Source organism: Diabrotica undecimpunctata, chromosome 1 (genome assembly GCF_040954645.1).
Source record: "Diabrotica undecimpunctata isolate CICGRU chromosome 1, icDiaUnde3, whole genome shotgun sequence".
Taxonomy (NCBI): domain Eukaryota; kingdom Metazoa; phylum Arthropoda; class Insecta; order Coleoptera; family Chrysomelidae; genus Diabrotica; species Diabrotica undecimpunctata.
In genome coordinates this window covers 5,634,579-5,658,686 of record NC_092803.1, presented here as the reverse complement: position 1 = coordinate 5,658,686, position 24,108 = coordinate 5,634,579, and the positions used below count along the sequence as shown (strand labels likewise).

The window sequence follows — 24,108 nt, the reverse complement described above, 5'->3', positions numbered from 1 at the left end:
GTTTAAGAATTGGCCATACTGCCTTAACACACAAATACTTGATAACAATTCATGGAAAAAAGAAGATATCACGGATTCATAGATAGTCTCAAAATAGTTCTCACCAAAAAAATTTCAACAGTGTTAAGCTATTTAAAAGATATCAAGTTATTTAATTGTATTTAATGTAATATTTCTTGTATTTGCTATTGCCACTAATAACCCTGAGTGGTTGATGTGGCTCTGTGTTTAAATAAAAAAAAATAAAAAAAAAACTTCGAACTTTATAGAATATACCAAGAACCAGATATCGTACAATATACTAACATATGGCGTCTGAGGTGGATGTGGCTAGAAAAATAGCTAGAGAAACGCTCCTTAATAGACCTATTGGTCAGAGAAGAAGAAAACCCAGAAAAAGGTTTGTTGATAACATCGATGAAGACATGAGAAATATGGGAATACGTGCTTGGCGGAGGAAGCCGATTGATAGGGACCCTAGAGAGAAATTCTTGAGAAGGCTAGAACGTGTAATTTTGTAACGTAATTTTAGTAAAAACGAAACAAAGTCCATTTTTTGTTCGATTTCAGGTTGTAGTCAAATATCCATTTATTTGTCATTTTTTGTCTTGAGATATTTAAAGTTTTTATTAAATTAATTTTCCTATTAAGTTTATTTTAGTTCATTTAAATACAGCAACCTGTTTAGTTATAAGTTTATTGACGACAATGTGATATATAAATAGTTATGTAAATCTTCCCTATTAAACTGTAAAATAATAAACGATTATCTGTTTTATAGTTTTAATATAAAAATAAATACATTAATATTTACACTTATGATTTTATTTTGATGGTCTCGATTGATACTGAAAATAAAAAGAGAAATATTAATAAGTAAATTAAACAAAAATATATTTAAGAATAAACGACTCTTAATAAGATAAATAAGTTACCAAAAATATCTCGGTTTTACAATCTGATTTATAAAAATCTTCTATTTTAGATTTTTTGATTTATGCATACTGATTTATCACTGTTTTACGGTCTGTAAAAGGAAATATTGCGCTTAATAATAGTCAAAGGACAGAGATAAAGGAACTAATAGAACCAAAACACATAGAAAAGGATACGTGCATTGACTACCTAAAAAAGCTCTATGCGGAGCTGAAGAAGCCAATAATAATAATAATAATAACTAGCGGACCAACTCGACATCGAGTTTTTTAAATGAAATTTTTATTTTGCGAGAAAAATTAAGAGATCAATACAAACAATATAAGCAAGAATATACATAACATTCATCAATAATAATGCAAGTAAAAAGTGTATTAAATATCACGAAATATTTCGTCGAAAACAATGTTTTTTGTTACAATATCTCCATTTTCTGAAAACTTTTGCTTGGCACCGGGAGTTATGTAAACTTTTGTTATTTACTCTATTGATTTGACTAATAAAAACGAAACCGGAAGTCGACCTCAAAACCGGAATGCAATTTTTAGTTCATCAAATGTCGACATGGATATCATTTAGCAGTTAATTTTGCATGCTGATCACGAATCCGGTGTCAGATTTGCTCTATCTTGACGTTTTATGCGCGTTTCGGGTCACTTCCGGTGTAGGATCGCAACCGGAAGTACATATTTAGATTCGTCTCGACGAGACCTTTCGATCCATATATACATTGTGGGGTCTAAAACTTAAAGTAAATTTTAACTTCCGGTCATCTCAAAACCGGAAGTGAATTTTTGAACCAAAAGTATATCTTGACAATCTCATACGTAATACTAATAATATTCCGAAAAAATATTTTAATTATCTAATATGGTTTTTGAGTAAAGTGGTGGATAAGAAAAGGGCTTAGCGTTTTAGTATATAAGATAATAGCGTTTATTGTCCAACAGAATCCATTTATAGGACAAAATACAATACTAAAGTTAAATGAAATATTAATAATTAATAGGTACTAACTAAATAACACATTTTTTGAGTATTTTACCTTAACATAAAGAAACTACTCAATCACCTAGGTAGATCTCAGCCATCCTAGTAAGCTGCTTTACACTGCAGTGAAATATATCGCAGTAAGCACTTAAGGAATTATAATAGTTGCACATGAGAAATAGAGGAGAAGTTAACATTAGATTAGTTCTAGCTTGTGTATTTCTGAACGTAATCGAATTTCTCACTGGATAAGATGGAACGTTATAAATGGACAAGATCCTAAAATACTTGAAAAACAGAAGAGAAAAGCAGCAGATAAAGACGGAATACCAAACAAATTACTGGAATATTGTGGAGCAACAATAACAGAACAATTAACATTAATTAATAAAATTATAAAACACAATAAAATACCGAAAAAATGAAGAACGAGCGAACTAATTCTACTATTCAAAAAAGGAAATAAAAAGCAGCCAGAAAACTACCAGAGGTATACCCTTGTTAAATACTACCCTAAAACTTACAACTAAAATTTTCAAGAACTAATTAATCTGAGAATAATTTTAGCAGATGAACAACAGGGTTTTCGCAGTGAAAGATCGTGTACAGATGCAATATTAGTTATAAAACAAATTACTAAGAAATAACTAGGGTATAATAGACTAGCATTTCTGTGTCTGATCTAAAGAAAGCGTTTGAGAGAGTAAGACTCAAATATGTAGTCGATCTTCTGTATAATACAGAAATTCCCCTAAATTTTTTAAAAACTATTGAAAACATCTAAAAAATACCAAAATAGAAGTCACAATAGATGAAAAACTTACAGAAGCTCTAGAAATAGGCAGCGAAATAAGACAAGGGGACTCATTGAGTACCATGCTCTTCAATTTAATCATGGGTGAAATCATCAAAAGTGTTACCAAAGGAAGAAGATACAGAATGAGAAATAAAGAAATAAAAATACTCCGTTTCGCAGACGACGCAATATTGATAGCCCAAGATAAAGATAGTCTGCAAAGACAGGTCCACAAATTTAGCATAAGAGCAAAAGAATTTAAGATGACAATCTCATCTCAGAAAACTAAAAACAACCAAAGAACCAACCAGATATAAAATACAAATTGATGGCATCAGTATTGAACAAATAAATGACATAAATTACCTGGGAGTCACACTGTCCAGCTTAAGAGACCTGGACAAAGAATTGAGACATCAATTACAAAAAGCAAATAGACTGGCAGGATGCCTTAATAACACTATATGGCGAAACAGACATAAGGCTACTGGAAACGGCAGAGATGAGAGTACTGAGAAGAATTACAGGAAATATGCTGATAGATCGAAAGAGAAGTGAAGACATTAGAAGAAATGTAACGTACAGTGTATAAATGCATGGACACAAAATAGAAAAAAAGAATGGAATAACCACATAAGCAGAATGGAGGAGATCTGTGTTGTCAAAATAACAAGAGATAAGTCACCAATCGGCAAAAGAAGTATTGGATGACCGCGCAAAAGATGAAATACCAACCTTCCATGAAGGTATTAATCCGCGAATGAACAAGCAGAATTGCTTATAAAGAAAAAGATGAAGACATTTCTCTTGGGGTTAAAATTCTGTCTTTTAGACTGCTTTTCTTGCTCTGGTCCCTTGCTTCTTGTTCTATCTAGTTTTTTGTAACTATACCATTGACATCGTAATTGTCTTTCTAATTTCATTACAAGTTACACGTTACATTGCGCTCCTATTTTTTTTTATTTTTTATTTAGTTCCTTCTAGTTGAGGATCTTCTTCTTAAAGTGCCTATCCGTTCCGGATGTTGGCGATCATCACGGCTATCTTTACTTTGTTTATTGCAGCGCGGAACAGTTCAGTAGTAGTCGTGTTATACCACTTTCGTAAATTTTGAAGCCAGGAAATGCGTCTTCTTCCCGGTTCTCTCTTACCATTTACCTTCCCTTGGAGAATCAGCTGGAGAAGGCCGTAACGTTCTTGATTTCTCATTACATGTCCTAGATATTCCAACTTTTTAGTTTTGAGGGTCATGAGAATTTCACATTCTTTCCCCATTCTACGCAGGACCTCCACATTAGTAACTCTGTCAACCCAGGATATACGTAAGATGCGCCTATAACACCACATTTCGAAAGCTTCGAGCCGATGTTGAGGATGAGAATCTTAAAAAATGGGGAGAATCGCGCAACGATAGAAACTTACTGCATTTGTGGCAAAACACAAAAATGGCGTACAAATGCTGCACTTTTTACCTTTAAAAAGCATTTTCATTTTTGTCGATAGAACATTCTGATCAAAAGATGTCAATTTTTTACCGTCGAGTTGATACAAATTTTATTTAAAAATTGATTTCGCGCGCGTATCTGACATTCAAAAATACCGGTCACTTCAAGAGTTGTTTCTGAGAAAACGGTTCGTTCTACACAAAAAGCGGTAGCAAACATTTTTCATCAGAATTATTTTAGCTACATTTTTGTTTGCAATATTTTTTCTACGGCGTACAGAAAATCGATGTTCTCCGTTTTTCCCCCCTACGAGAGGGTTTTTATTGAAAAGCCCAGAGGTAGCAGTAGTAAACTTTTATGCATCTTTTTTGGGATCCCAGAATTGACAATCACGGCAAAATTCAGATTAAGCCAGTTTTCAAAAAGTTTGCGAAAAGTTGCAGATTTGTTTTATTCGACACAATTCTTGTTTTGGCTGTTTAGTGGAAAACCGCCATAAAAATAGTATCTACAAAATCCCTCACTTAGCTAATAAATGGCAATATATTATGGGTTTGTACCGAAAGGAAAAAGATATAAACAAGAAATACAGTATGGCCCAAAATAAACAGTACTATACTTGTGATTATTTTATTGTTATAAGAAATACATAATATTGATACTTTATTATATGTTCTAAATGTGCTCCTCCTCGCAAAACAGAATTCATATCGATATTCGACGTTTCTCGTCATGGTATGAGGGGTCTCAGGGGTCCGCGAAAGCTCTAACGACATCCTTTTATTCATCGATGGTTTGTGGTGCAGGTTTAAAACGGCAGTTTTAACCATGCCCCAAATGTGTGCGTCTAGAAATGTGAGGTCTGGAGAATGAGAATGTTAAGGGAAGTCAGAAAATCGTGAAATGAATCTGCTTGGAAAATGTCTCTGAAAAAATTGACGAATTGCGACAGCAGTATGGCAAATTGCCGCGTCCTACTGAAAAAATTGGTCTCGAAATGTTAAATTACGTACACGGCAGAATTACTGTAGATTAGGGATAAAGCGTATTAAAACTTGTATGTGCCTCTGTTGATTAAGTGTGACTTGTTTACCATTTACTTCGATAAAGTACGGACCAATGATTTCGTGTACCGGAACTGCACACCAGACACTCACGTTTGCATTATGTAAAGGAACTTCTTGGACATATAGTCAATACCGCTGACGCAGTACAAAGCAGATGGGTTGAGCACTTCAAAGAACTACTTGGTACCGAAGTGGAAAATGATGCGTCACCCCAAAAACCAAGAAATAACACTCACGTAGAACCTCCTTCAATATTTGAAGTGAAAGACGCAATCACGCGACTCAAAAATAGCAAGTCCCTACGAGTGGATTGTATCCCCGCAGAGCTCATCAAACATGGAGTTAACAGCATTATGCACCAAATTCACAACATAATAGTCAAAGTCTGGGAAGAAGAACAAATGCCAGAGGAATGGTGCACTGGAATCATATGTCCACTGCACAAAAAGGGAGATTTGTTGGAATGTAAAAATTATAGGGGTATAACTCTTCTGAATACAATGTACAAAATATTCTCCAACACCCTGTACAGCCGTTTAAGTACGTACGTGGAAGAAATCCTTGGTGAATATCAAAGCGGTTTTAGGCCAGGTAGGTCAACAATTGACCAGATTTTCGTGCTACGTCAAATCTTAGAAAAAACCAATGAATTTAATATTGACACGTTCCATCTCTTTGTGGACTTTAAGTCAGCGTATGATAGCGTCCTAAGAGGTAAATTATACGAAGCCATGAATGAACTTAACATTCCCCATAAATTAATAAGGCTCGTAAAAACAACTATGAGTAAAGTGATCTGCAGAGTGCAAATACAAGGCGATATGTCACAAGCGTTTGAAACATATGCAGGGTTACGGCAGGGAGACGCGCTGGCGTGCCTTCTCTTTAATATAGCGTTAGAAAAGACTATAAGAGATGCCGAGTTACACAATAAGGCAACAATCTTTAATAAATCAACGCAGATTATGGCTTACGCTGACGATCTGGATTTGATCGCACGTACTACACGAGGACTTAAAGAGATGACTTCCACCTTCTTGACAGCCGCACAAAATATGGGCCTTAAAATAAGCGAGGAAAAAACCAAAATGTTAGCATCTATTTCAAATAACAGAGATAGAGCTAGAAACGCCGACGAAAACTTCAGTATAGACCAATATAATTTTGAGGTAGTAAATAAGTTTACATATTTGGGTTCTCTCATAACAAACGATAATGACACATCTGAAGAAGTAAAACGGAGGGTACTGCAAGCAAACAAATGTTATTTTGGACTAAGCAAGCAGCTAAAAAACAGAAATTTAAGCCAGAAAACCAAACTAATAATATATAGAACACTCATCCTACCAGTGCTGACATATGGGTCAGAAACATGGACCATCTCCAAAACAGACGCAAATCTTCTGCTCGTCTTCGAAAGGAAGATACTAAGAAGAATAATGGGCGCATTCTGTGAGAATGGTATTTGGAGAAGGCGATATAATTTCGAATTTTACGAGAAGTATAAAAAAATAGTAAATGGTAGAGATGTAATATCCTTCATAAAAATAGGTAGGCTTAGATGAACTGGACATGTGTCAAGAGCAAATGAAAATTACCCACCCAGACGAACTCTATTATCGGTCCCAGTGGGAAATAGGAGTAGAGGCAGACCACGACTGAGATAGAGGGACGGTGTGGACGAGGACGCAAGGAAAATCGGCGCGGCAAATTGGCAACGGTTGGCGATGAACAGAAACGACTGGCGAAATAGACTGGGGAAGGTCAAGGCTCAACTAGAGCTGTAGCACCACTGATGATGATGAAAGGAACTTCTTGAACCTCATCTGGTTTGGCAAAGCCCAGAAATCGATTTGTGCAAAATTTTACATGGCTTGACAAATGAAAATATGCTTCGTCTGAAAACTATACATTTTTCAAAAATTCAGGATTTCCATACTGTAACACAAGAATTCGGGTGCAATATTCCACTCTACTGCGATAACGCCGAGAACGTAATTGCACCCAGCTCCTTTAGGATTATTTGCAAGGAAGTTCTTTTTAAGCCAACATGCAACGCTGTCCTTGTCTGGCTGGCTTTCGGATTTTCCAAGATTCGCTCAAAAACACCTTCACGGTTATTGTTGTTGTTAACTGTACCGGGACGCCTCGAGTTTCCTTTTCGTTGGCACAATAGATTACCCGTATTTCTGGACTTTTCCATAACCTTTAAAATTACAGTATTACTCATAGAACGTTTATAAAATCGTTGTGTGAATTATTGATCGAACACGTATCGCAGACTTGCACTATTACGTCGGCCGATTCCGTATGAGCGAAAATAATGCTCCATCAGAAATACTTTCTTCTTTATACTTAACACCATTTTTAACAATTAGACCTTACCAATTTTCTGTTTGAAGATTACTTAAGAGGCCTATACTAGTTAATTTGGGTATGACAGCGCTCACAAAGAGACGCCTTTGTTTCAGTTTGAGTACTGTTTATTTCGGGCAATACTGTATTACCGAAAGGAAGGTCTTTGAAAATTATTTACTAATATGTCTTAGAAATTTTGCTTAGCGAGCATCGAAGATGATTTAAAAATTATGTGATTTGGGAAATATAGAAGAATTGTAAGTGTTAGAGACGGAAATAAAGTACAATTTTTCTAGAGATCAAAACCGATGGCAAAACTTTCCTTTTATTCTATTGGACTTAAAAATAAAGCTTTCTTATAAATTTAAAAATAATTACCTTCCTTTCGCCTTTTTCCTTCATTCCATGGTTGTCTTTTTCCCGATGTAAATAATGTGTTATTTATAACACCACATATATTCAATCCCATCGTTAAGTAGAAAATGATTCGCCATTGACTAATATTTTGCTAGAAATTAAGAGTTATCATAGCTTAAGATTTCTGGCACATAGAGAGCTTTGTTTTAATTGCATATATATTTATATATAAATTTAAACCTACAGCTAAGATTATTACTATTACAAAAATTAGTGTTAAAAACAGTCTTCCGGATTGAAATGCTTTGATTATCATTGCGCCGAGCTTTGGACATCCTCTTCAAGGTCTTCTTCAGAGCTTCCGAGATCTCGGAAGCTCTGAAGAGCTCTCCCGAGCCCCAGACACTATACACTGATCACTAATCAATGCATTACTGGTGCTGAGAATAGAGAACTGGTGATTTATACGGTCACGTTTGTGGTCACGTGGTTTGGATGGAGGTTGGCGTGGGGGCCAGCGTGCGGATTGGCGCTGGGATTGGCGCGAACATTTCTGACAGTAGGATTTTGATTGACGGGCGGAGCGAACGGTATTTTCTTTATGAGAGGCCTCCAAGTCGAAAGTGACCGTATGCCTTTATCTCTTATATTATAATATATATATATATATATATATATATATATATATATATATATATATATATATATATATATATAGGTATATATATATATATATATATATATATATATATATATATATATTATATATATATTATATATATATATATATTATATATATATATATATATATATATATATATATATATATATATATATATATATATATATATATATATATATATATTATATATATATATATATATATGTTACAAGTAAATAGCAAAACCCCATAACCCCGTCTGAATCGTTAGCAAGTAATCCAAGGGTTACGAGGAGAGTTTTGGAAAAGATGGTCTAAAGAACACATCCATTATCTTTAACAGTGATCAAAATGGCTGTTTAAATTCAGTAATCAGTCGACTCCCTACTACACCTCTGCTCTTTGCCCTACCAAATTTCTAATCCATGCACACAGCAATGTGTCTTCGAACGAATTCTAAAGACTATACAAAGCACGGTTCAAAAAAATCAAGTTATTTCATTTACAAGAAAAATATCGTTTTTTGCTCATACAGAACCCAATAGAGCCTCATTTGAAACTGTGCTATATGCGCTAGATATCCTGAGGAACATTTGCCTTTGAGAAGGGGCAGCGTGGGTTACCACCGACTGAAAAACTCCATTTAACACCTATCTATTCGCCTCTACCATCTCTTGGATGTGTACGCCGAACCTTCATCCTTCCAACAACCAGACTCCCTGTCTCTTTCTAAAGGTTCTGTTTTCATTATAAAAAATGAACAACCGACATTACAAAAACATTAAGTTTTACTGCTTACACGACGAAAACGCCTTTCTTCGGTTTCTGTGCCAAATCCAGACATTTCTTGCAACGATATTTACAACGATATTTAAAGCAAAGGATAAGTGACTATTTAAATAAATTTTTTGTGCTGATAATTATGTGGAGTTGCTTCAATTGATTGTTCTTACATTTACAATGATGGACATTTCATTTTCTTACTGCTTTATGAAAATGAACTTACCTAATTATGAAAAGGAAATTACCAGAAACTACAAGAACATAATCATTTTATCTTTAATTAGTTACTTACCTCATCCTTTACAATGATTTGCGCCAAAACAGGAGCAAACGAAGATATAACGATAGAAAATCCATTAGTAAATCCCATCATAACTCCTGAAAAATTCGGAGCCAGATCCATATGGTTGACAACATGACCAGATTTACCAGCTCCGTGAGAACCACTGACGAGGATAATACTTAAAATGGCATAGTTTTTATCATTTGCTCCGGTTGTAGTTAGCAAAAAAATAGCAACTGCTGGTATGAACATACCTGAAATATTTTTATGGGTGTATAATTTCAGAAATTAAATAAGATATTCATTTTTTTACTACAGTAAAGCATTCCAATAGCGACCACCTTCGGGGAATCAAAAGCTAGTCGCTGAAGAGGAGTGCTCGTTTAAGAGAAAACACAGGAAAAGTAAAGCAACTGATCTGCATTTTAAGCTGTTTAAATACATATTAAATATAATGTTAATTAGTTGTAATTTCAATTTATCAAAAATATAAATGAACATAATGACATAAACACAATTTGTATTTTTTTAAATAGGTAATCGGAAATTAATGATTGCTTCATACTTTTTATTTATTTTTAAAAAATTTAAATATACATCTTATTAAAAGCTTAGAAATATTTGTGGACCACACAAAATCGTTCTTATTGATAAAAAAGTTTTCTAAACATCTAAGAGGCTCTGAGACCCATTTAAGAGGCACCTTATCGATGTGGCCCCCTTAAAGCATTGAAAATTTTTACTTGAGTTTTTTTATATCTTAAAATTAAAATTTTTTAATAAGTAAGCGGTATTTCTTTTAAAACATAGTTAGCATAGCGTCGCGCGTCGGTGATGTGACAATACCTCCTATCTACACTTTTGCAAGAAAATGAGTAATTTGGTGTATTATCTCTAAAATTTTATTGGGCATATCCCACCAAGTCGAAAAAAGTATTAACAGTAAATATTCCATCTAAAACAATACCTTCTATCTCATTGCATATAAAAACAGCTGACATAACATCAATAGTTACATTTTGGGTGTCCACGTTGTAGCATTCCAAATCACCTTGTATACGTTAAAACACCGAAAAATAATTTTAATCCTTTTGCATCGCTGCAATTTGATAATATAAATATCTTAAGTCTGTTTATATAGCACGGATGTGTATTTTTCCTGTATTTCTTTGATCGTGAAGCCGCTTTAGGATATTTTACGCATCAAATAAAGAGGAATATTTACGTTTATGCTTTTGTTCATACCGGTTTAGGCGAATGATGTCAATTTGCAATGGATCACCGAAGTGGTCACTTTTTATCATGGAAATATAGTGTATTGTAGCAATTAAGTGTGGGGTTTAAGTTTAAGTTGGGATTGAAATCCTGAAAAGAAAAGATGCAGCGTGTGTAATCTAAAAAAGCCGTCAAATTTTATTTGTGGAAAGGTGAATTTATTTCAAAAATGCGATCTGATAGTTTTTTATTGAGTTTCTCACCGATGTGTTGTATCATATTTGAGAGATTTGAAAAACAGCGTTACAACAATTTAAGAGGTCCACATAGTTTTAAGCAAGAACTTAAGAAGCCGAGTTTTGAAGATTGCAGTTTGATAATCCGCGGGCTTTGATAATAAGGGTATTAGTCTAGGCGAGATCTGTTTTGGATTGGACATTTTCCATAGGAAGCTATTTTTTGGCCGAAATCCCTTCAGGATGTGCCCAATATCGATAATCACGATATGCGCCAGTCGCAAACCCTGTGCTAAATTTTTTATTTAACAAAATCTGAAAACAATTGAAAATTTCTCATTTTTTTGCTCCTATTTTCGTTTATAATTCGGAAAATATTGATCCTAGAGAAAAAATTATAAGGAGTTAAAAGTTTTGTTATTCAATTTTACACAATATTTCGTTAGCTAGAAATTGAAAATTTAATGTTTATTGTTGAAAACATAGCAATAATTGGAAAAAAATTACAAAAAAATTAAGTTAATCCTTTAAATGTTTTCGACTTTCTAAACTTGACTTACAAGCTCCATATTCCGCCTAAAAAAACCTTTTAATATGTTTAAAACGTGTGCTAAATTTTGTTAAGATAGGTCGGATAGGTTTTTGCATAATAATTTTGCAATCCAGCCTACTGGAAAAAAATCGCAAATTTTTAAATTTATAGTAGGCCCTAAATAAGGCCCTCAGATAGTTGCAAATTTTTATACACATAAGGGAAGGCTCAAACTTTCAAACGCTTTTTGTAAAATTCAAATCAGTTCACTAGGAGAGCCTAGAAATTTTTTTAAAGTTTTAAACATTTTTTGTATATATTAGGCTTATAAACAAATTGAATAACTTTACGGGCTTTAAACATATCAATTTCAAAATTTATACACTTAAAGAACATAAAAAGAAGCTTCTTAAAAAAAAGATACATTCGGCTTACTGGTTGCCGAGATATTGAAGGTGTACATTTGCCGTGTAACCATAAGTGATAGAGGGCTCGTTTTTAAACAAATACCCTCGTCTTGCCAAGTACTTTTTATATCAAAGTTTTACGTAATGCGCTTCATGCCAACATTCATAAAAAAGACAAATAAAAAACCGTTTTCGCGTAAACTGTCGCTCGGAATGCATGAGAGGTGGTGGTGGGGGACATTCACTCGAAATGTGAATCGGTGAGTTTAAAATCATAGCGCGCGCTAAAAATTGCATTATCTTGGCTTCTTGTTAACCAATTTTGCTCTTTTTGCTTAAATCGATGTCTCGGACGACAAGGATTTCAAATATCATATTTTCAAATAACATTTATTGCAAATTGGGAAATTTGCAATAAACAATTGTATGTTAAACAAGTAATTGCATTTTCTGTTCATGCATTTTTTTTGAGCCTGCAATTTATACATTGAAGTAAATTGTTACTTTTAGTAAACAAATATGTATTTATAAATTGTTAATAAATAATTTAAGTTGTTAAAACAAAGGCGAACGAAAAAAAATTTTTTTTTCCATAAATAAACTTTATTTTAACTCAATCTTCAATAATTTTTTTTAAAGTCTTTTTCTTTTTTTGGAAGGATATGTTTAAAGCTCGTAAAGTTATTCAATTTGTTTATAAGCCTAAAAAATATTTAAAATTTTAAAAAATTTCTAGGCTCTCCTAGTGAACCGATTTGAAGTTTACAAAAAGCGTTTGAAAGTTTGAGCCTTCCTTTATATGTAAAAAAATTTGCAACTATCTGAGAGCCTTATTTAGGACCTACTATAAATTTGAAAATTGGCGATTTTTTCCAGTAGGCTGGATCGCAAAATTATTATGCAAAACCTATCCCACCGATCTTAACAAAATTTAGCACACGTGTTAAACATATTAAAAAGTTTTTCTAGGCGGAATATGGAGCTTGTTAGTCAAGTATAGAAAGTCGAAAACATTTAAAGGATTAACTTCATTTTTTGTACTTTTTTTTCCAATTATTGCTATTTTTTCAACAATAAACATTAAATTTTCAATTTCTAGCGAACGAAATATTGTGTAAAATTGAATAACGAAACTTTTAACTTGTTATAATTTTTATCTGGGATCAATATTTTCCGAATTATAAACGAAAATAGGAGCAAAAAAACGAGAAATTTTCAATTGTTTTCAGATTTTGTTAAATAAAAAATTTAGCACAGGGTTTGCGACTGGCGCATATCGTGATTATCGATATTGGGCACATCCTGAAGGGATTTCGGCCAAAAAATAGCTTCCTATGGAAAATGTCCGTTATGGTCTGAATTTCTGCAGATCCCGCCTAGTCTATATGTCTTATTCATCAACTTTGAATCAAAATATTTATGCAATATCTCCTATACATATACTACAAAACAAGTAACAAAAAAATATCACATGAAAACAGAAGGTGACCCTAAAAAAGGTTTTTCGTCTTTCCCACAAAACTCATGTTACAGCTGAGAGGAGGTATTGTCAAATATTCGGCGATGGTTAAAATTTGGTACAAAATATAAAAAACTTACCGATATTGTTCATAATCTTTCTTATAACACTGGTGGAAACAGTGTTCTTTGCGTACAAATAATCTGCTATGAAACATGCTACAAATCCAACCAAAAATTCTATTAGATAAGGAAGAGACATCAGAATGCTATTCTAAAAAATATATTAGCTGTCAAACAATAAAATAATGATTAAAATAACATTTATTTAGCATTTAACTTTCCTACAATTCGGATGTAGAAAACTCTTTCGAGTAAGGAGTTATGTTCCCTGTAGGTAATCCAAGTCCATCGGCATATTGCGTGATAATTTAACAATTTTAAGTACAGTTTAATTCATTCATACCAAACTACTGTTTGGTTTTGAGGTTATTTTGCAAGTAGAACAAAGTTTACTGAAGATGGACTGATTAGGTCGAAAACGGTTTGAACTTGATTCTTTTGGATTTATACATTTAATTTTTAATAAAACATACCTATTGAATCGGTGAGAAGAATAAGCGGATATGTCCATAAATAGGCATTTTTAACATTTTGACAGAAATTCATTATAAGTATCAATACAAATTTGTTTAGTTGTAGCACCTAGTTTAGGTTTTAAAGTAATATGTATTTCGGTAAGTTAATATTCTACTTGGTATACTTACAGATTTAAGGTCGAAATGCATTATCTTGTCAAGATATATAGAAGTTTCCGATATAAACATCCAGTGAGTAAAGTTAAAACACATATTGGTTATTAACAAAGCTAGGAATGCCCTGGATGTAAGCATTTCCTTCCAAGGAACCATCAGGTTGTGCTAAAATCAGTAAAGTTTCTTATTAGAAAACAATATGGTTCATTGCAAAATCTTCATTGCACAATGAAGACCAGAGGGTCTACGAGATACCTTGTTTCAGTTGCCGACGTACATATATAGGACAGACAAACAGACGAATCCATAACCGTATTTACGAACATTTTATATCTGTAAAACATTCCGATACCACTTCAGCCCTAGCCCAACATCATATTCAGACAGACCACAAAATAGATTTTGAAAAAGTAAACACCTTGGCGACCGCTCCTTCAGCGACCTCCCGCCCCAACCTATGCCGATCATATTGTTTCCGTGCATAGCGTTTCCTGCATAAAAGCAGATACAACGGATAAGACCGGTCGCCACTCGACACTGAGTAGTAAGCAGATTGAGACCTCAGTGCCGTTTGACGGTTCTTGTATTTATACAGAACAAGATACTGGTACATCACGAGTGAGTGAAATAGGCATATTGAGGATCCAAACTTGAACGATACCATATCCCTCTTGATAGTGGCTCCAAAATGGGTGCCGAAACGTCGAACTTCAAATTCTCAACCCGGTTTTTTCCCGAGAACTTAGTAATTTTCATTCAAAATCACTTGAAAAATCGAAAAATTACTTGGCGCTATTTTTCAACCCCAATATCTAGAGATATTCAGGAGTCAATAGAAAAAGAAAAAAGTTACCATCTCGTAGATATCGAAATCATTACTGCGTCATGGTTCCTAATTGACATTTAAAGAAAAAAAGCGACTTTTTCCATTCATTTCAATATTTTAAAAAAACTACACATTGTAGTTCAAGTAGATGTAGTATAAAAACGTTCAACAGACGTGACAACAGACAAAAAATATTTATAAACAAAAAAATATTAGAAATTAAACCAAAAAGTAAACATTTTTTCGATCGTTTGTAATTATTAAAATAAACAATAAAAAAATCTGTTGCCTGTAAAGTCGGTTTTACGGGCGAAGATTTTACGTGACAACGTCTTTTTCTCGGTAGAATATTTATTGATATGAATATTATTAAATTGCACAATAGGAACAAGGAATTGAATGAAAATAAGAATTGCACAAATTTTAACTATAGAAATATATTTTGTTTACTAAAACATTGTACATGTAAACTTAAACTTAACTAATTTCTATTTGAGTGATTTTGTTGAGGATAGGCGCCTAATTCTCTAGTGCTGCGCGCGCAGCGGACCGATCATGTTTGAGTGGGAGAGAGACGCAAGGCATTCGCCGGTCCGGCGGGCCTCTCTCTCGTTCGATGACTCATCGTAACAGACGTGAGCGGGCGTTATACTTTTTCATGAGTGACTCCGAGCCACAACCTAATTTAAGACGTTGTCACGTCAAAATATTTAAAACAATTCTACTTGTTTATACCATTTGAAAAAAAAAGTTCGTTTTCAAATGGCTGTACAGGTCAATAAGATAATAGAAACCTGGACCAAAAACTAATAAAAACACGTTAGGATGTTTCGAAACAAAAGTACTAAGGTGAATCTATGGAACGGTGAATCACAATGGAGTGTGGAGAAGACGATACAACTTCTAACTTTATAGAATATACCAGAAACCTGATGTCGTAAAACATATTGAGATAGGACGTCTGAGGTGGACAGGGCATGTAATGCGGATAGAACAAATTTACCCAGCTAGAAAAATACTCTTTGATAGACCCATTGGTCAGAGAAGAAGAGAAAGACCCAGACCAAGGTTCCTTGATAATATCGATGAAGACATGAGAAATATGGGAATACGTGCTTGGTGGAGGAAGGCAATGGATAGAGACGACTGGAGAGAAATTCTTGAAGTGGTTAGGATCTGCGCAGTGTTGTAAAGCCGGAATTATGATGATGATCATGGTAACGATAACGACGGATCGACTCCAGAAATAATATTTTCTTATAATAGATATGAAAGGGCCAACTCATAATGTCTTTTATAAAGCTTGAACAAAATTAACTGACGACTAAATTTTGTCGATTGAAATATTGTGTAAATAATATATAAAAAAGGGTTCTGACATGCAGAGTGAAGGTAATAAAATTTGAGATATTTATGAGGTAAATAACTTAAAAGACATTTAACGAAAAACTCAACCTTTTGAGAGTAAAGATACATTTAGAAAAAAATATAATGAAGAAAATTATATTACAGTGACGTGTTTAAGAAAGAAATTTATGTAAGAAAATAATATGATATGTTCCAATCATTAACACATCTCACAAAGCTTAAAACAGTCAAATGGACAAATAGTCATAAATGATCAATCACAGTCAATCAAACATCATAACGCCACCATATCCTTGCATAGGATCCCGGACTGAGTAGGAGGAGAATGTCAGTCCAGATTATTGGAAAAACGTGTATCAGTTTTAGTGAGTATATGGTATAAAGTATTCCCAGTAGCTTGAGTTTATATATGAGCTGTCCGTTGATAAAAGGATCGAAATCTTGATGATATTTGTCGAAGTCGCATCAGTGCTTTTAACTTTGTCATTATTTGTTAACTTTGTCATTTTTTTAATTATCTGTATAACACATATTTGCTAATACAGATGGACATAATGTTATAATGCTTAATGCCGCTGTAGTGGATGCTTAATTCATATTACTTACCCTGTCAGTCGCAGTGTTTAAACTATTTATAATGTAATTTTTCTCCTCTTCACTAATTGTGGGATGACTTCTTGGATCGTTGCTGCCAATATAGGCATAAATAGCCACCACAATCAATGTGATGGTGTTAAAGAGATAAAAGACCATTGGCCATCCATAACGCGTTGAAGATATGTAACCAGTTAATATTAAGGAAGAAACTATACCTAATGGTGCACCTGAAACATTGATATAAAAATGATAACATAAATATTATTGAGCTTAAGAATTATGCTAAATATCTGGAACTTTATGATAATGTTTATTATATTCATCTTTGATGTTTTCTTCAGGGCTTCCGATGTCTCAGTCTCCTAAGACCCTAGACACCACTTCAGTGATCACTAACCAATGCATTACTGCTACTGGAAATAGCGGACGGTTCATTTATCCCGTCTTAAATGTTGCGCTTAATTTCTTTTTCTAAGATTTTATACCCATTTCTTTTTTTTACATAATCGTTCTATTTTCTACAAAATTAAATGATCTTACCTGAATAAACAAAAGTACCAAGTCTACTTCTTTCCGGAACTGGTATCCATTTGCCCAATACTGCGTGCATTGATGGATATAAAAATCCTTGAGATATACCCTGTAGAAATCGGCACATCATGACCCCTTTTGAGCCAAGATATATAGCTGCGGAAGGCATCAGTAGACCTACCGTTGCCGTCACCGTGGTACTTCCGACTAAGAACCATTTGGCCCCATATTTGTCAGATACGTATCCTGCTACTACTTGAGGAATGCAGTAACCCCATAGAAATGATGCCATAATCAAGCTTTTGTCATTCCAGTTATAAGTCTGTAAAATTAAAACTGTTTTAAACAGATTATATATCCTATTGAAGAGTAGAAATCAAAAGGAAAAAAGACGCCGAATTGTATGATGAGATAAGTTAAAGCAAAGTCATCAAAGAGTAAATAGATCTTTTAACTCAAGTAAAAGGGTGCTTAACCTTCATCGGACTGGCCTCAAAATATTACACAAAAGACGGGCCGGGGTCTTAACGGACACCATTCTTAAATGGGTGAACTATGCTTATACGAAAAAAAAACTGTACCAGTAATACATTAGTTTTATATTATTGAACACATTACATATTACTACAAAATACATTCTACTGCTGACGCTAACAGACTAAATAACAACTGCATACTATTTGTACAATGTACACAAACTATCTCTGATTTTGCGTGTTCTAGACATACAAAATTGTTACATTTTACACATTTTTTACTAGTTTTTCTGTCTTTGCCTCTACAACACACATGGCACCGCCCCCTTGTATTTTTTGTTTGCTCTACTCTGGGCTCAGTAATATTCAAAAGTTCTGGGAATACATCTGCCATATGACACTTTTTATTCTTTTCAATGTGCTTGTTGTTATAACGTCTGAAAACATATTCCTTTATAAGCTAACTTATTGGTTGTATCGACGGCTTCTTTCGTTTTGATGTAATGTAGAATAATTTCAGGTTTATAGGAGTGTTCTTCACCAGCCACTTTGTCGTCAACGTGCTCTCTTGAAAATAAGATGACTGCAGTTCTTGGTTTTAGAACATAAGAGACTCACGTTCGATGTATGTTCGAAGCAAACATAGTTGAATAATCTGTTTTATATTATGTTGGTAGAAGCTCCCCTGAAATAAACGTTTTATTTTATCGAAGAGTTTTACATAGAGTTATATTCTTCTCCCAAAACTTATCCGCAAGTTGTAAAATCGTAAAAAAATGTCAGTTGTTATTCCACACCCTCCTTCCAAATGGTCTATCAAGTCTAGGACAACTCTTTGGACTTGAGCTTTGTCCGCCTTAGGACCTTGTTTTCCTAAAAATTAATAGATTTAAAAATTTGCTGGTTTTCTTATTAGCAATTCAAAAACTTACCCAAATAAATTTGCATGTTTACAATAAAAGAAGTAGTTTATTTCACAAGGGCCCATATCTTTAATCAGTACTTGTCAGTTTTGCTCTTCATATAAACTTGGAATGGCGCTTACCTCTAAAAGGCACGAGCTGCTCATCTACACGGAGATGGTCTCCTGGATTAAGTGATTTCTTACAATTAAAAATAAAAATATTACATACATCTCTTATTGGGGCCAATTTATCTACTGATTTTCGTTTTCGTCTGCTTTCAAAATTGTCAAAACGTATAAATGAAGTTATTTGTTTGAACCTATCTCTAGACATAGCAGCTGATATTATAGGACGGCAGTAAGCAATATCGATCCACCAAAGTATATTGATCGCCTCTTTTGATCCATGGAAAGCTCCAAGTATAAGCAATACTCCAATATAGGCTTGAATCTCTACAGAATCAACGCAAACATACACTTATCATCACTGTAATTTTCAAGTCCTAGAGCATGTTTACTAATATTGGCTTTTGCGCGTTTCACTTTTGTGTTTTTTTAGCAACCTTGACCACTGAGTTCCATTTTAGATACATATACCGGTGAGCATTCGGAGTCAGTAACTGTTGGTTCATTTTGCTCTATGCTTTGATCAATAATAAGGTCATTTTCTTCATCTACCTCTGTTACATTGTCTTCATTTTCTAAATCACTTGCTGTATCCTCATTGTTATCAACTCTTTCATCACTTTCAAGTAAACAAAAAAGTTTATCTTTACTCAGTTACTTTCGGCTAGATATAAATGAAACGTAACTCATGTTCAGAATTTTATGTACTATTCACAAATACGACAAGAAACCAACTGACGCTGGAACACAACTAAATATATTATTTATATTATTTCGTTAAATTTTAGCGCAGCTCGGGGAATTCCCCATTTAAACATGTGAAACCTGTACAAAAAGGGTGTACATATGTGAAATTATAAATATAATTTCAGTTAAAGAGGACTGTATTACATAGGCCTGGTTCAAATAAATTAGGATATGTGCTAAAAGGTTATACAGATTATAGCAAATTAAGTTTATACAAAGTCTTACCAATATTTTTGCTCCACATACTCGTGGTATTGACAGGCTTACACTCGTGGTTGTTTTTCATACGCGGAATCTGTCCGGGTATCGGTTTCTGAACACGTGTTTCGCGGTACTAACACTGAGATCACGAGATAGAGCACATTTTGCGAAAGATAATTAGTTAGCGGCAGTCAACAGTAGAGAAAACACCCCTGTTACCAAACGACAGTCAACAGGGGAGAGAGAGCGTCCGTTCTCATCGATAGACAACAGGCAAGAGCGGTACGTCTGTACCAAGCGAGAGGTAACAGGCAAGAGAGAGTCTTTTTTGTTTGTTATCTTACAACTGTCTGTATTTCTAACGGAGTGGGGTTAAAATGTGAGTAGGAAGGGTTAAAGAATGAGAAATAGTTGTAAAATTGTGGTAGAATGGTAGCTAGTAATACAGCAAAAAAATTATATGATTTTTCGCATGTGAAAAAAATTGAACAAAACCCTTACATAAAACGATAGTGCACTCATAGTCGGTACTAATCCGTAAAATCTATGGGATTCCCACATTATTACAACTTTATTAGAATTCATTTTATATGACATAAAAGGCTGGCCGGAGTATTAGGAGACCCAAGCCTATAAAATTGAAGTTCAAATTTAATCTAACCGTTAAATGTTCTTGTAGGCATAATTTTTTATCAATACAATATATAAACTAGAGATAGATGGAAGACTGCCAATTAAAAGTTAAGATCTATAAAGTAACAGCCAAAAATTGTGATCTGGGGTCAAAATAGACCTCGGCAAGTCCGATGAAGGTTAAGTTATCCAGTACATTTTATTTTGTGGTATTATACGAGTAATAGTTAGAAATATTCATGGCATTTAATTTATAATAACTAGGTTTAAGCAAGGGTTCTTGAATGTCCAAATATCGTATGACACATCAGGAGTAAGATATATTTTTCTTATTCTTAAGTATTTTTTTAATTGTAATTTAATGTAGTAAAAAACTTACCGGTATATCTTTATTACTGCTGGCGTTTGGATTGGTCATAGCTACTATGGCGACAGTCAATGCTGTTCTGATGATAAAGCAAAAATGTAGCAAAATACAAAGAATAAGTGCTTGTGAATGTCTCTTGCCAATCGTTGGTCCTAAAATGTGTGGTTTAGATATTTATATTTTAAATTTCTAGTAAACATAGCCTACATAGATACATACAGTAGACTGTATGCAAGAAGATTTATTAACTTATATTACTTAATATTATCTCTGGAAACGCTTTTCGAAAGAAATGGAATATGATTTTTATGGTCTGCGGAGGTAAAGGAACTAATAGAACCAAACCACATAGAAAAGCATACGTGGATTGACTACCTAAAAAACTCTAAAAACGACGCTAGAACCGGAAACAGCAGAAATGAAGAACTTAGACAATGGGGACATTAGAATTACATGTAACCCCTCTTGGAATTAAACAGCAAAAGTGAAAGTGGAGATATCCAGATTCGGTGTGGGGTGCGCCATGGGTGTATTTTATCACCATTGTTGTTCAATTTGTACAGTAAAACCAACTCAAAATTAGCGTTGCCGATTTCAAAGGGCCTAATAATAAACGGTGAGCCATTTAATAACATAAGCTATACTGACGATATCGTCTTTCTAGCGGGAACACTAGAAGAGCTGCAACACCTTAAAGGGTTGCAATACTTAAATGTTATATTTACTCCACCCTTTTGTATGGTATTGAGGCCTGGACACTAAAATATTCCAACATTAAAAACCTGTAAGCATTCGAAATATGACGTTACCGAAGTATTTTAAAAATAGCATGGATGGATCGCAAAATAAACGCACAAGTCCTCGAACAATTAGGAAAACAGTGCGTAGTTTTAGATCGACGTTTTAGATTTCATAAAATTAAGGAAATTAGAATTAGAATTTAATATAGTTAATTAACTATTTAATAAAATAAGTTATTTGAAAACTGCTTCTATTTGAGAAGCGTGAGAACTATCTTCTTCTTCTTGTGCCACTCCTATCGGAGATTGAAAATCATCAAGGTTAGCCTGACCTTGTTTACAGCTGACCTAAAGAGTTCATTAGTGGTACAGCCAAACCACTCCCTCAACTTACGCAGCCATGACATTCTTCTACGGCCTGGATTCCTTTTTCCTTCTATTTCTTCTTGCATTATATTTTGAAGTAATGCGTATTTATGTCCTCTCATCACGTGACCCAAATATTCGAGTTTTTTTCGTTTGATCGTTGACAAAATTTCTGGGTCTTTTCCTATCCTTCGCATTACTTCAAAATTTGTAACTCTTTCAACCCAACTTATCTTCAGCATTCGACGGTAGCACCACATCTCGAAACTTTCAATATTTTTTATATTGTTCTGTTTGAGAGTCCAGGCCTCTAAACCGTATAATAGCGTGTTAAATACGTAGCCCCTTAGCATTCTTAATCGAAGAGGGATGCTTATATCTCTGTTGCAGAAGAATTTCCTCATCTTTATGAAAGTGGCCCTGGCAATTTCGATACGTCTTTTTATTTCATTGTTTTGGTCTCCAGTTTCGTTTATTGAAGTACCCAAGTATTTGTAACTTGATACTTTTTCAATTTGAATGCCGTTTATACTAATATGTGCTGGTTGTGTCATGTTCTTACTGAAAACCATATAGTTAGTTTTTTTTATATTGATACTTATGCCATAATTGTTGCAGGCAATATTTATATTTGTAAGTAATCGTTATAATTCTTCTACTGTTCTTGCAACTAGTACAGTGTCGTCTGCGTATCGAATATTATTTACAACCTCTCCATTGATTACGATTCCTTCGTTTGCTTGCAAAAGGGTTTCCTGGCAGATGCTTTCACTATAAACATTAAATAGCAGCGGTGACAAAATGCATCCCTGTCATACTCCTGTACATATTTCTATTGCTTGTGATATCTCATTTTCTATTTTGATGTTAGCTTTCTGATTCCAATATAGATTGAGAATTATTCGCAGATCTTTATTATCTATGTCCTTTCTTTCAAGAATATCTCTTAGCTTATCATGGCGTATTCTGCCAAACGCTTTTCCAAAATCGATAAAACATGCATGTACTTCCTGATTAACGTCTAGGCTTCATTGTGTAAGAATATTCAAACCGAAGAGAGCTTCTCGAGTACCTAGTCCCTTTCTGTATCTCATCTGTGTATCACTAATATCTAAATCCAACTTTTGATAAACTCGGTTATGGATGACTTTTAGAAATATCTTTAGTAGATGTCGTGCTGATCGCATAGTCTCTAATTTATTAAGATATATTATTGAGAATAATTATATCTATTAGAACAATAAACAAATTATTGTAGAAAATATAATTAATTTTCTACAGCTCTGGTATGGACATATGCGAAGAAAGAACGAGACGAGAATACCGCTGAGAACTTGGAAATATAAACCAAATAGAAGAAGAAAAAGAGGACGTCTTAGATTACAGTAGAACGGACAAATAAATACAGCAGTGGAAAAGAGAGACCTCACTGAAGAAGATATATATGACAAGAAAAAATGGCTATTGGGATATGGTAAAATAGAATATGCTGTGTGAAACCACGGATAAGTATTACAGACAAGATGTTACAGACAAATATAATTAAAATGGCGATATATAAAGCAAATTACAAAAGTAAAGATAAATGTAGATATTTTTTTGGTCAGTAGGGTATTGAACCCGCCGTAAATTATTAAAAATTTAGCACTTACCCTTATTTATAACTACATCCTTATTTAACAACCCTAAAGCCTCTTGGGCCTTTTCTTCGGCTACATTCTGTGTTTTACAACTCATTTTTGATAGTAATTACTTTGAGGAAACTTATTTTAAGGCTATAGGTATCTGTCCATACTAGAACCAAACCTGCAAATGCTCAGCCCAACAATAACTGGAAAACTTTACTTGTTTTCAAATTACGACCAAGGATTAGCAGTGTCAAATATCTGAACAAAGGAAGAATAACAAAATGTATCCGTGAACAAATAAAACTATTCTAAATAAAGA

General features: G+C 33.8%; 1 protein-coding gene across 1 annotated transcript; it reads right to left on the bottom strand.

Moving 5' to 3' along the window:
* Window positions 1–709: 709 nt before the first annotated feature.
* Window positions 710–24,108, bottom strand: LOC140437586 (putative inorganic phosphate cotransporter). The gene is made up of 9 exons (XM_072527191.1): window positions 23,814–24,108; window positions 21,068–21,207; window positions 17,611–17,923; window positions 17,080–17,297; window positions 14,292–14,444; window positions 13,666–13,798; window positions 9,686–9,930; window positions 7,971–8,100; window positions 710–848 (listed from the first exon to the last, which is right to left on the bottom strand). Exons 1-9 carry the CDS (start codon window positions 23,896–23,898, stop codon window positions 817–819), a joined length of 1,449 nt encoding a protein of 482 aa, XP_072383292.1. The 5' UTR covers window positions 23,899–24,108; the 3' UTR covers window positions 710–816.